This window comes from Lathamus discolor, chromosome 8, assembly GCF_037157495.1.
Source record: "Lathamus discolor isolate bLatDis1 chromosome 8, bLatDis1.hap1, whole genome shotgun sequence".
NCBI classification, from domain to species: domain Eukaryota; kingdom Metazoa; phylum Chordata; class Aves; order Psittaciformes; family Psittacidae; genus Lathamus; species Lathamus discolor.
In genome coordinates, this window is record NC_088891.1 from 19,135,200 (window position 1) to 19,148,420 (window position 13,221).

The following is a 13,221-nucleotide window of genomic DNA, read 5'->3' on the forward strand; positions in this document are numbered from 1 at the left end:
ATCAAGTAATCTGGGCTAACTGTGTTTAGCACAACTCATTTGTGCAAACAAGTAGCATGTCAAGGTAAACGCGTTTTAAGGTATTTTTACAGTTTGTTAGTCTGTTCTTGCTCCATTCCCCCCATTAATCAATGCTGTACTAATGACCATTCAGCCTTTGATTCCAAAAGTGACCCAGTTTTTCCATTGGTGGGAGATGAGCATCTGAGGACACTTGGAAGCTTTAGGGGGGATTTGGCAGAAGCATGCATCAAGGAAACTTTGCACAACCGCAGGATGATGCCAGCCTTGAAGTTCCAAAGCACCAAATATTTCTCTGAATTCTGCTGAATAGGGATGCATTTTTTCTGTTGTTTCTATTCACATCACTGCTGATTACCAAGATATCTGTGTGTAAACAAAACCTTTCTCATCTATAATTAGCCTTCTCTGACTGATTAAGGAACATGCTTAGAATGAGGACATGCTTAAATAGAACGCTGCTATTTAAACCCATATAACTTCAGAATAACTAGATACAGAAGAAAAATACTTGGCAATTTAAATGCAGTAAGATTGCCTGAGTATAACAGAAGTGCTCTGAGGATGTTGCTTTTCTGCTTCAGCAGATTATAAAATCCTCTGGTACCTGAATTACAAATTTCTTCATTGGAGCCTTTTTAAAGTGGAAATTATCCATGGTGACTAGCTTGTGCTCCTGAAGAATGTATTGTTCTGCGTATTTGTTGCCTCATATTTACAGTCACTGCATCAAATACACCTTCCTCATGACACTGTCTAGCAACGGCTGAGAGGGTGCTTTGAAATTGTGTAACTGATGCTGTTTAGTCCAACCATTGTGTTTTCATCTAAGTATGTTGATGTTGTAATATGGGATTCCTTCTAGGAAAAAGAACATGCACATTTCAACATGTTTTACTTTTTGCGGGTGTCGTATTCATTTTACATTGCATAAGGTTGCAAGGTTTAGCAGTTAGAATAAATCATCTCATCATACAGCACTTCCGAGCTTTACCCTCACTTCTGGATCTGATTCACTGTGTGACATTGGACAATATGCCTAATGACAGTGGTGCGCTGGGTTTATTTTTCACTGAGCATTTACCACAAAATTGCCTCTTCTCTCTCATTCACCAGATGAGTTTACAGGCTTGAGTTTAAACATTTGCATTGAACTGTCCCAAACAAAAGAAAGAAATACTTTAAAATTAGGCATCTTAGAAAAGATGTTTGTTTCCTCCTTCAACTGTTTGATCCAGTTATCATTAGTTACAGCTCAAGACTGAAGAGGGAGCAGAAGTTACCACAGAAGAAGAAAAGGTAATATCCTTAGTGTATGTAATACATGTCTGAATGCCTGTTATTGCGTTAAGTAAACCCATTAAATTAACCATAATTTGTTCTGAGGAATGGTAACTCAGAATTAGGAAATGCAGAACCATGAAAAATTACAATTTAATTTAGTATCTTCTTATGTCTTGTTAAACGAGAAAATAAAAGGGTAGGGTTGTATATGTGCAGGAAATGTATCCATGTGCAAAATAGGAAGTACTTCTTTTCCAGTGTGCTACGTGGGTTCAAAAAGTATGGTCCCATAAATGAATGGTATAAAAAATGTCTATATTTACTGCCTTGATGTTTCTTTATCAAGTGGTCTTTGGCTGTCACTGTAAAGCTGCCCTCTGAGTATTTCAGTGAGATTCAGAGAGCACAGGAAGTCTTGAATAACATTCTTTTTACCCCCCTTGAAAGATAATATTCCTTTTTGTGCCTCTTCATTTTGTTCAGGTCAAGCCATTTTATGCTACAAGAATTTCTGCAATGTAATTCATCTGAAAGAAAACCAGGGAACATACTTTGCCTTTCTGAATGCCTTTCCTACAATCTATCCTCTGAGAGGCAAAGGGTATTTTGTTCCTTTCTGCATTATAATGAGATGAGGAAATATGGCTCTAAATATAGAGAGCATATGAATGCATACGTAACTGAGTACTGTTGCACTTGTCAAACAAATATACACCGAGTATACACATTTATTGTTCTCATATTGTCGTGTCTCTGCAAACTAGGTAAGTAATCTGAGCATGAATTACTGGATATGGAACCGCCATAGCTAATAGGTATTTTCTTTTATATAACGTTTTAACCATAATTCCTTAGAGAAGCAAACTGGAGAAACAGTCTTCAGACAGCTACTGGCCAATATTTAAACACACAAACTTGAGTTTCACTGACCTGCAGAATGGACTGGGTACACTGGGAATCATATAACAAATCCCTCCATTTAGACAAAAAGCTCCATAACTGGTGCCACAGAGTTCTTCATGATCTTAAAAATAAAACCAAAACACAGAAAAATGGAGACTTCTGTATTTTTATCAGTGAAAGGAGATCTTAATTGGACTTTTAGGGAGGGAGGGTGGCTTCCTTAAAAAGATACAAGAAATCCCCACAAAAACACTCCACCTCCCCCCCAAAAAAACCCCAAACAACTCCCCGAAAAACCCACCACACAGGAACAAAACCACCCTATGAGTAAATAATGTATCAGTCTTGCCTTCCAGGCCAGCTACATATAACACTCCCTATCTTGCAGAATTGTTTCGTGTAATGATACGCAAAAAGACCATAAATTTATCAGTATATCACACATGAAGCACCTAAATTTTATTAATACATGCAAAATTTCTCTTGCAATCGGAGGAACTTTTGGGTTCTCCATTACTTCTTTCGGCTTTCATGACCGCAAACTGTATTGAGTACAGTGATTCACATGATGACCCATAGGAAGTCAGGTTTGCCCTGTTCCAATGGCACAAACTATCTTTAGCTTAACTAGCTTCTGGCAGAGAATCAGTCGGTACAGATAAACCCAGAAGAGCCTCAGGTGTGGACCAGGACACTCTGAGCCTGCTTCAGGCTGTGTTAAGAGCTGAATCATAGCATAGTAGGACACCAGCAGGTTTTCTCACCCCAGTTTTTCACAACCAGTGGAGGAGCTAGCCTATGAAGTGTCACGGCTTTTTCCTACCTCAGTAAACTTGTTGTATGAATTGTTGGTGTTTTGAACACAATGGGGCATTCTAATAACACCCCAAATACAGGACACTACTGTTTGCACTTGTAGCAGCACTTGTCCATTTTGTGCTTAAAAATAATACCTGACTGTAAATTTGGATTTATTTATGATACTTTTAATGCATCAGTAACTCACTTTGTATATATGCGTATATATTTTTATATATTTCTTCAATCTTAGGAAATCACAATACCTCAATCAAAACAAAACCAGAGCAGTCTTCTGCCATCACAAGTACAAGAATCATGTGCTACCTCACACTTCAGGTGTTGGTTTTGCTATTATTTCTCCCAGAAGTTCTGAAAATAAGAATTCTGCTGTCTCACTGTTTATGTATAGAGGGCACATTCTGTACAAGATGTAGTGTTGTTTAAGAGGAAAAAAGATTTTAATTTTCTTATTTTTCCTTCAGGAAAAAGAGTTAGGGTTCATTCCCCTGTATTCCTGAAGAAAAAAGTGAGGAGTGTGGCCATAAAGCATTCTACCCCGGAGGGAGCTTCTGTAGAAAGAATAGACCTGGCTTTCCTAAGAGTGGCAGAAAAGCTGAGCTACTTCTAACCCTGTGCAACAAGACCATCACACATCCTGCTGTCCTCCAGACCATCTCTAGTAATTCCATTCTCCTGGCTTTTCATACATTCTTCCATTTGTATGAGGGCATATTTGACGTAGAAGGGTGAGTTACATTACATTGTTTTATCCTTAACCCTTACATTATTTTAAGATGAAGGCAGTTACACCACAGAGCTCGACAGGAATTCAGTTTCATGGTCATGTCATCAAAGTGCTAGCACCCAAATGGTAGCTGGACCTCTTCGCATGTGTGTAGATAAATTTATGAGTTGAAGGAGGGGGGAGGTAAGGCTGGAAAGATCAGTCTGGATGGGGCTTTGAGCAACCTAGTCAAGTGGAAGGTGTCCCTGTCCATGGCAGGGGGTTGAAACTGGATGAGCTTTAAGGTCCCTTCCAACACAAACCATTCTATGAAACATGTTTGAATTCCTCTTCATGTTTGACCTTGTTACATTGGCTCAGGATGTGGCACAACAGAAATGTCTGTTCTACTCTACCCTGTTAGAAGGTAAATGGAAATTAATTTTAACTCTGACGCTTTCTGTGCTTGTATACTGGCAATTAACTTACTTACTGCAAGGTCACTATCAAAAGACTTTTTATCTTATTTTGCATGCATAACAGTATAACTACAATAGGAACAAAAAGGTAACAGAAAAAAGCAAGAAGGATTTTAAACAAGAACTGTGTTTTATTTTAGTCTATTCAAACCTAACAGTGGAACTTCTGTGACAGTGTAATGCAACTGAAGGCTACATCCTTCCTTAAATGAAGGAACTTTGACCTCCTCTAAACTCTTTTAAGCATCTGAGGGAGTTAAGTGTTGTTGAAGTTCTACCAGGTGGAAAAGTGAGTTGATGGAAGGTAGGCAACACAGAAAGATCCTTTTAGACAGCTCGTGGAAAGCCTTCAGAGAAATTCTCATGAGAATTACTGAGAACTTGTTAACCTGCTTAAAATCCTGCCTTGTAGTTCTATTTCTTCATCTTTATGCAGAAACAGACCTGTCTCATTCTGGCATAGTGGTGTAGTACTGAAGAAAACTAAATGCCTCAAGTCATTCAGGTCCCAGAACATTTGGGAGAATGATTCTCTCACTGTTCTGCTGTGAGCTGTGTATTAAGGACCAGCCCTGCAGCCCAAGCAGACATTTCTGTTCTGGCAAAATACCTCAAGCACTCTGTCTTAGGCCTATTAGAAAAAGGTGAGAGGAGTGGAGAGAGAGAACATAAAGTGCCTAGGAAGCCTTCAAAACCCTTCTGATTGTAATTGCAGACAATCTCTCTACAAGCTATTTCTTTCTAGAGCTAGACTTCTTTCCAGTGCTAAGGGAAAAATTGTAACCCTAATTTTACCAGTAATGAGATACTTGAAGAATTGTCTGCGTAGATCAGGTGCCCCATTTTCCATCCAGTTGTGCTTTTCCTTAGTTCTATTTTGTGTATTAATACTTTGTTACTACTTATTGAAAATGCCAGTATAAAGTAGATGAGAGAAATATGAAAGAGAATAAAAGAAAACTGGGGACTCTCCAACAATATAAGAAAATATTAATTACTGGTAGTAGTGGGTTTTGATACAATAAAAAATATAAATTATTGTATCCATACCCATTTTACTGAAATGTGGTAGTCTGGATCAGATTTGAAAGCTACAGGTCTATTTATAGACAGGAAAGCATGAAAGCAACAGTTTTCCCTTTGAATTTACAGTCAGTGATGCAGAAGAGTACACTGGAGAATCAAAAGGGTTCAGTACAAGCCAAAACCCAGTTACATGAATGTCAGTGAATGTGTTAAGATTCTTTATTAAGTAAGACAATACATTTTATTAATCTAAAAATGCAAACTGTATGCTTTGAAGGTGAACTGTGTACTACATTCAGGTTACCTAATCAAGATAGAAATGTTTTAATAAGTCAAGTGACGATGGGCAATTACACAAAAAACTAAAAAAGATTTAGCTTTTCAATTAATACAACTGTAGAAACTTTATCAAGTCTATATATTCTATGTAATGTGTATGTATGTATTTTTACATGTCCTTCCGTGTGAGGGATACAATAATGAGAAGCAGGGCACCCAAGTTACTTTGCAAAAAGGTAGGGGTTTAGTGGGGGAAGAAGTGAAGAAGAATGAAACAAGATTGTTCTTTCTAATGCTAGACTGTGAATACTTAAAACTGGCAGAGGTAACAGCAGCCTCTAAATACACTGAGTCTTCATTATTCTTTTGAGCACTGCTCGAAAACCTGTCCCTAAACTATCTTGTCTGTTTGCATTTAAACTTTTGTAACCCGACTGTCCTATCTATTAAAAAGAAAGACAAATAAAGGCTCAACACCACCTTAACCCCCAGAGAACCAAGCCAGCCTTGGTAATCCACGTGTTGACTCAGCTGTCTTGCCTAGTCCAGAGGCTAAAATACTACAGACTGTCTAACCCTGAAGTCTGCTACTTTCCAAAAGGGAAGGGGGAGGAGTGGGAAATGTTGACAGAAGATAAAGGGGCTGGCGCATGCTTCCTCATTTATAAGCAACTTTGGACTGTGTGCTCATCAATCATGAATAGTAGCATTGATCAAAGCAAACACCTTGCAGAATTTGTACCACTGACTGGTGAACTCTGATTTGCTGACTAGTAAGTGATGACAGCCCTACACAGCAGTTGTGACAATCCCAATGGCAGCTGTCAAAATCACTGCAGTTTTAAAGAGTTCTAATTGTATCTGTGTACACACCCAAGTGAAGGCTTGGAGGAAATTACCTGTTCGCATATTATTCCGACAACACTTTTTGTTCTTGGTCAGAGGCTATTCTTCTAAAACGGCACCTGAAGACAAAAATGTACATTTAGCACATCATTTTTAACCCAAGTGACTTTTCTTTGAAGAAATAGCAATTGGAATGCAGTGTTTCTGCTGGGACATTTGTTGTACTTTGACAGTAATATACTGTTATATGTAAGTTCCATTAATTCACAGTTAATGGCAAACATTCAAGTCTACTGTGAAGTTCAGTGAACTCCTAAGGGCACTGCTACAGAGGAACACCCAAGTCACACTAAAGCATGTGTAAAATATGAGTACTTCTTTTCAAACTGCCATGCTTATTCAGAATTGTGATACCTGATGCTTTTAGGCAATCTAAATTATTGTTTCCGGCTAGAAAATTAGATGACATTTGTACCTTGAAAGATGGTGCATACAGTTGAGTCAGTCCTTAGGCTGGTGATTATTCAATCAGGTAAGATCTTGGTGGTGAAATTCCTGCCTTTCACAAACAAGAACTTCTCAGTTTGTAATTTTGTGGAGGGAATGTGTGTGTTTCACTTGAGTCGTTTCTCACGTCCTGGTGTCAGGTGAAAGTAGTAATATAGGCCCTGAATTTAGCAGAACTCAGCAAGGTCAAGACTTGCACAGTTGTTTTTAAAGTATGGAATAGAAACTCGCTGCCTGGGCAGAAAGCACTCTTCACTTGACATTGCTAACAAGAAACTTATTCTATAGACATCCCAACTCTATAACCATGAACATTGCTATATTCCGATTTCTTCAAAAGTATGGTCAAGTTTTAGCATACCAACTAGGTTACTGAACAAACCTAATGTGATAGATCTTATTTTTTTAATGTTTGCTCTTTTTTTTCTTAATTATACTTTAAAGTGTACATAGGGTAAATGTTTAAGCAAACTGTCCTATATTGGAAGAAAGATTTATTTTTTTTCATTAAATGATCAGATAAATCATCAACTGTATGAGAAATAATTGTCTGTACTTTAGCTTTTAGTAATAGAAATGCAACTTTCTGATGAGGCCCATTGCAAAAGGTACGATGCATTTGTACTTACTGTATAAGCAGACAGTTCTGTTTCTCAGGGGACCTCACATGGCTTCTCTAGCTCTTTAAGTGTCCTTTCCATCAAGAAAGTCTGAAATGGCAGTTCCCTGTGACATGGGGCTGTAACAGCAGGATCCCCACCCAGAGGCTGTCCTCTTGGGCTGTCTCACAGATACGCAACTTTGCTTGCTCTGTGTACACAACCAAGTACGGTTAACCTCGCATGCGGCACAAAGAAACACCAATGTGATTCGCTTCAGAACTCAGATCCTGTTTTTCAAAGGAATCGGTCATCCTGGAAGTGGTTATTTTTAACAGCCAAGAGCTGAATTTTCTCTATGTGCTGTTAAAAAGTCTCCAAGTTTACATATAGTGCTATGTGGGTGAGGTCACAACAAAGACAAACACAGATGCAGAGGCCAAATCCAGCAGAGGGTAATACCCTGTTACGCTCACAAATCACTTGCAAATTTTTCTAAGGTTACCAATGCTATGATTTATTGCTGAATTCAAAGCATTCACACACTGTAGTATGTAAAAATTACATTATAAAAGTAGGCAGCAGTCAAAAATCTAATGTAAATTTTTCCTTTATTGGAGCAAGCAGTCCTTTTTAGTTTACTTTCCCTTTTGTTGGAATGTTCTGCAAAACTGTGCAAGAACCAGTAGCTCTCGTAACAGGAAATACAAATAGGAAGTATAACCTGTATTTCAGGCTAGCTGTTTTACTGTATTTAATCAGAATATGGGTCCTTGGGCAGACAAAATAACTTGATTTTGCTGCTGCAAAAAGGAGATCTCCCTTCTCCTTTCCTTATTGTCAGTATGCATCTCCACCATCTCCCTGGTGCTGCTACTGGTGTAAGTTGAACTTTTTCAGGAGATGATTGAATCCAACTATCCAGCAGAAAATTCCTTAGAGAAAGCTGATGGTTTTCTTCTGCATCGGTGCGTTACATGGATGTGCTGTATGCACCTCATCAGCTGTTTGGATTAGGAGTAATTGTTATGTGTACTACAAATTGCTTGTAAGCTAAACTGAACAAGACGGTTTGAAGCAGGCTATGAGATTTCTAACTGTTAATTTTCAGACATTCTTGTTTGTGTCCTCCTTTTATTCAGGGAAATGGGGGGTGATGATGGAAGGGGGTGAAAATACTTCCTAAACAATCCAAGAGGATGTGTGTGCATATGTAAAATACTGCTCTTTAAGTTCTGACAGTCTGGGCCTGAAGATCGCTTTCAGAAGAGGTGTTGCTGACAGCATAGATAGTTGTGCCTTTTGGGTTTTTTTTTTCAGACTGAAAAGTAAATTATTAGGGAGTCATGCATTTTTAAGTAAAGGTTTTCGTCTGGGATGTTTGCACTCTGAGCAGAAGTTCAAGTATGTATCAGTGTCCTAAAAAGAATAAATTGTACTCTTTCTATCATTACAGAAGTAAGATGATAGATTGTAAAGAAAATTAAATGCTATAACAGAAACTGTTGCTAAACGTGATTCTAATTTGCTTACATCTATCTGTTCGCTGAAGTGGTACTAGAAACACAAGGGATCATTTGCGCAGCCCCCTTAACACTTTACAAACTCAGCGTCTCATAAAATATTGTCTGTCCTCTATGCTCGCAGAAACTAAGAGTCCAATTCTGTGAATGCCCTTCATTGTTTAACTTGGATGAAACTTGGGAGTTTGTGAAAGTTTACATTAGTATTTTAATCTGAAAGTCATAATACAGCCTATTTTATTCTGTGCTGGCTTGTTGGAAAAATTCAGATCAGTTCTACCCTTTTCCCCATATCATTGTCGTCTAAATTGATCTCAGTAATAACAGTACATTGTTTGAAGGATTACAGTTTACACACTGAACTGTCACCTGTGTGTACTGATCCACACTAAGATTATTATTCCAGCCTCTTCAATCACGAGAAAGTCCTAGGCATCTTTATTTTCATAGTCAAGGGCTTCAGTTCAGGAAAGGATTTACATCGCATGGTTAGAGTTGCCATATCCTAAATTACTAAATTAAAGCATATTCACGTCCTTTGTTGACTGAAGCATAAACTCTGTGTGTATATGTGTGTCACACTGAATGCTACAAATACTGGCTTACTATTCTGTAGCAGAGAACCCACAGGTAAGTGAGCCACACAAGGAAAATCCACACATCCTCGTGCTTCGTGGGCACTAAAACACTATGGGAAAGAATACATTTTTTTTGGGAGGTGCTATTGGATTTCTGGGCAAATTGAGCACTTGGACACAAAACTGAAATGGGTTAATCTTTTCAGGAGAAATAGGTGCTAAAATCTGGCCATATTGGAGGTTGGCTGGAAACAAATCTTTTGAAGTCATTAGATTTGTCTTTAAATGAACCTGTGTTCTTTACTCCCCAAATACTTAAAATGGAATCCTTACTGCCACTTATTTTCCTGTGCTTTTAATGCCTGACTATTCTAAGCATTTATGAGATTCACTGTCCCCAAAAGATGATAACTGGAAGTCTTCATGAGCAGATGCAGATAAAAAGAAAGCACTGAATAATGATTTGGGGTTTGGTTTAGGGTTCTTTGCTATTCAAACCTCCTTAAAATTAATCTCTGTATAAATTCTCCCCGAAATTAAAGATCATTTCACTCACATGGCTATTTCAAATATACATTGTTTGTTCATTTAGATTAGGTTGCACCTTATACTGCAAGGATAGGATTTTACTGCATTATACAGTCTTTTGTTAAAATCCAAAAGAGGTAAAATCTCATTCTCCCCCAATAGTGAGCTCAAATATTTATGTCATGAAAACGATGAAGGGGAAATCTTCATTGGTTTTGCACTATCTGCTTAGTAGATGAATTAAATACAAATTTCCTTCTAAGACGTGTCCTTGATACCTACTAAGCAGTTAGTGTCTACACCTCCTGTTTCTTCCCAGAGTGAGGAACTGTCCTGCAGTCTTGTTACAAGGAGTCTGTTTATTTTCTTATCTAGACGATAACTTCTAATACCCCACAGCTGATTTTAGCACAGAAAATTATCAGACATCAGGAAAAAATCCATCAAACTGCCTGAAACAAATGAAGATCTCAATAAGGAAGAATTCGAGATGAGACACTACACCAAATTTGTACCAGGACAACATGCTGCTCTAGGTTACACACTGGAAGTGTCTGTCAAGATGAGATGGCCAGAATGTGAACTCTGATAAAAGACAGCAGTGGAAGCAGATGCCAAGTCACAAGTCTCAACGTGTTTGTGACTGACAGGTAAAGTTGTAGAATACAGTTGTTCAAAATTCTTTCCATTACAGTTTTCTGAAATGACAACAAATAACTGAAACCTCTTGTCTTAGGAATGCCTACAGCGGAAACGTAAGTTTGCATTTGGATTTGATCCACTGATGCATATCTAGGAGTAATTATGTACTATAACAGCTTGCAAAAGTGTTGTCACAATGTTGAAATCACAGTTTGTGATATTGCAGTAAATTTAAGAGAAACCTCTCCATTCCAGATTTTGTAAGTAGTTGCAACCAACTGTAAATTCCCACCTGAAACTCCCATTGTAATGTATGAGATTTTCGTACAGAAGCTGGCAAAACTGCATTTCAGTTGAGGCTTCTGTCCAGTGTAACTACTACATCATAGAAATATAGAATAGTTAGAGTTGGAAAGGACCTTAAGATCATCTAGTTCCTACCCTCCTGCCATGGGCAGGGACACCACACACTAAACCATCTCACCCAAGGCTTTGTTGAACCTGGCCAATTTTGAGATAGAGATTCCAGTCTTGAGCTTGTGTATGCATATGTGGGAGAATTAGTAAATTTTAGAAGATATTTGTGTTAAGAAAATTGCTATCAAGCTTGAAAAAAAACCCACCCCAAACCACCCACAGCACTATTCTTCCGTTGGTGTGCTCACTGATTTCTTCTGTGGCACTTTTGGTTCCAAGTTTCATCCCTAAACTATCAAGTGAAATGTAATACAACTTGAAAGTTCTCAGTGTGGGTTCTCACTGTATCTTCCACTGAGCTGTCAGTAATTTTTGCTCACAGCTCAGTGGCAGATACAGTGCCCATCAACATCAGCTCTCAAATGTCAGTAATTTCAGAGCTAAAAAATCAGAACTCAAAAATCACTATTACAAACTGGCAGACAGTACAGCACAAGCACTAATAAAATGGACCAGTAGTCTTAAATAATTTTGAGATACTAAATATCATTAGAGTTTAGATATTTACTTTTACCTGGTAAAGCAAATGTAACCAGTCATCATAATGCTGACTTTGATTTTGTAACACTGAGCTTCCAGCAGGCAGTGACAACCGATCGCTGCCAGTGCCAGCTGTTCCACAGCAGCTCGGCATATGGGAGGGAACTGATAAAACTGGAATTGCAATCTCTAGGGTTTATTTTGTCCCTTTAAAGCACGTTCTTAAACCTTGGGGTTTGGGGGGTTTGGATTTGGTTTCCTTTCTTTTTTCTCCTTCTTTTGCATTTAATATCTCACTGAGTTACCTTGTTCTGCTAACCCCACTCTCACCGCAGCAGCCGGGCGCCGGGCGCTGTGCTGGTGTTACCCGACTCAGGCGCGCACAGGGCAAGCTGCGGGTCTCATCGCGGTCTCTATAATCTGCGTACCGTGATCCAGCCTCTGCTCTCCGCGCTCGCTTATGTAACCCCGGGCTCCAGACACAGCCCCGCTGTAACGATCCCGTCGTGTCCGAGCCCCGCGGGCACAACCGGGGCTCACCGGGGCCATGTCCCGAGGGGTCTTCGGCGATCGCGACGCGGCGGCTCTAAGCTGGAAGAGGGGAGGGGGCGACCGGGCGAGGGGGCGTTGCCCTCGCTGAGAGGGGGCGTGGTCATGAGTGAGGCCCCGCCCTTCCCCATCCCTAGCCCCGTAGTACTACACCGCCCGCCGTTCGCCGCTGCGATTGGCTCGGCGACGAGCACGTGACGAGGGGAGAGCGCGCTCCCCCCCTTCCCCCCCCCCCTCCGCGCTCCCCGACCCGAACAGCCGGGCCGCTGTTTCCTAGGCGACCCGCGAGGAAGGGAGGGCGCGCGCAGGCAATTCCCCCTTTCCTTCCACCCCCCCCCCCCCCCCCAGCCCCATCTCCCCCTCCGCCCCTCGCAGCGCGCGCGCGCGCGCCGGACCGTTGGTGGGGAAGAGAACGGAGCGGAGCCGTGAGGTACCGGCCGGAGCGGGCAGCAGGTACGGACCGTGCGCGGCCCCGGGGACCCCCCCCGCTTCCCTCCGCGTTCTTTCCTCGGTACCCCGGGGGTCGGCAGCCCTTTCATGGAGGGGAAAGTTTGTCGCTGGGCGCCGTTTGTCGCTAACTTCCTCCGCGGTGGGGCCGGGGTGAGGGGGGTCTTAGGGCGCCCGGCCGCGGGCTTGCCCGCGGCCGGGCGCCCTAAGACCCCCCCTCACCCCGGCCCCACCGCGGTCTGGCCTGCAGCCGCGCCGGAGCAGCCTCCGGCCGGGTCAAGTCTTGCCTGTGGTGCGCGGCTACCCCCTGAGGTGAAGCAGCGGGAGGAGAGGGGGTGTTCGCCCCACAGACGGACCCCCCCCCCCCATATCCGTCAGTCTCTGGCTTGTGGGTCCCCGAGTACAAACAAACCCGGTAACGCCTCGGCGTAAAAGTGGCGTTTATTCTCTATCTCTGCGTGAAAACCCGCCTAACGTGCATTACCTCTGCGATACGGCCCCTTGAGCAGTGTATTCACCGAGTGCTGT

At 41.1% G+C, this 13,221-nt stretch overlaps 2 protein-coding genes across 6 annotated transcripts in view; one reads left to right on the plus strand and one right to left on the minus strand.

The window, feature by feature from the left end:
- Positions 1-13,221, minus strand: part of NRG4 (neuregulin 4) — a 49,323-nt gene that overhangs the window by 11,395 nt on the left and 24,707 nt on the right. The window contains exons 1-3 of one of the 4 annotated variants that reach the window (XM_065688748.1): positions 12,126-12,317; positions 6,417-6,482; positions 2,236-2,329 (exon numbers count right to left, since the gene is read on the minus strand). In XM_065688748.1, the coding sequence (XP_065544820.1) occupies positions 2,236-2,329; positions 6,417-6,426 (104 nt within the window). In that variant the 5' untranslated portion in view covers positions 6,427-6,482; positions 12,126-12,317. Of the gene's footprint in view, positions 1-2,235; positions 2,330-6,416; positions 6,483-7,499; positions 7,591-12,002; positions 12,318-13,221 lie in introns of those variants that run through there. The other 3 variants (XM_065688747.1, XM_065688750.1, XM_065688749.1) reach the window with 3 other exon arrangements.
- The window catches only part of TMEM266 (transmembrane protein 266), an 88,761-nt gene continuing 88,125 nt past the window's right edge, over positions 12,586-13,221 (plus strand). For both annotated transcript variants that reach the window (XM_065688741.1, XM_065688744.1), the window contains exon 1: positions 12,586-12,699. The gene's annotated coding sequence lies outside the window, so the exon portion shown is untranslated. The remainder of the gene's footprint in view (positions 12,700-13,221) is intronic.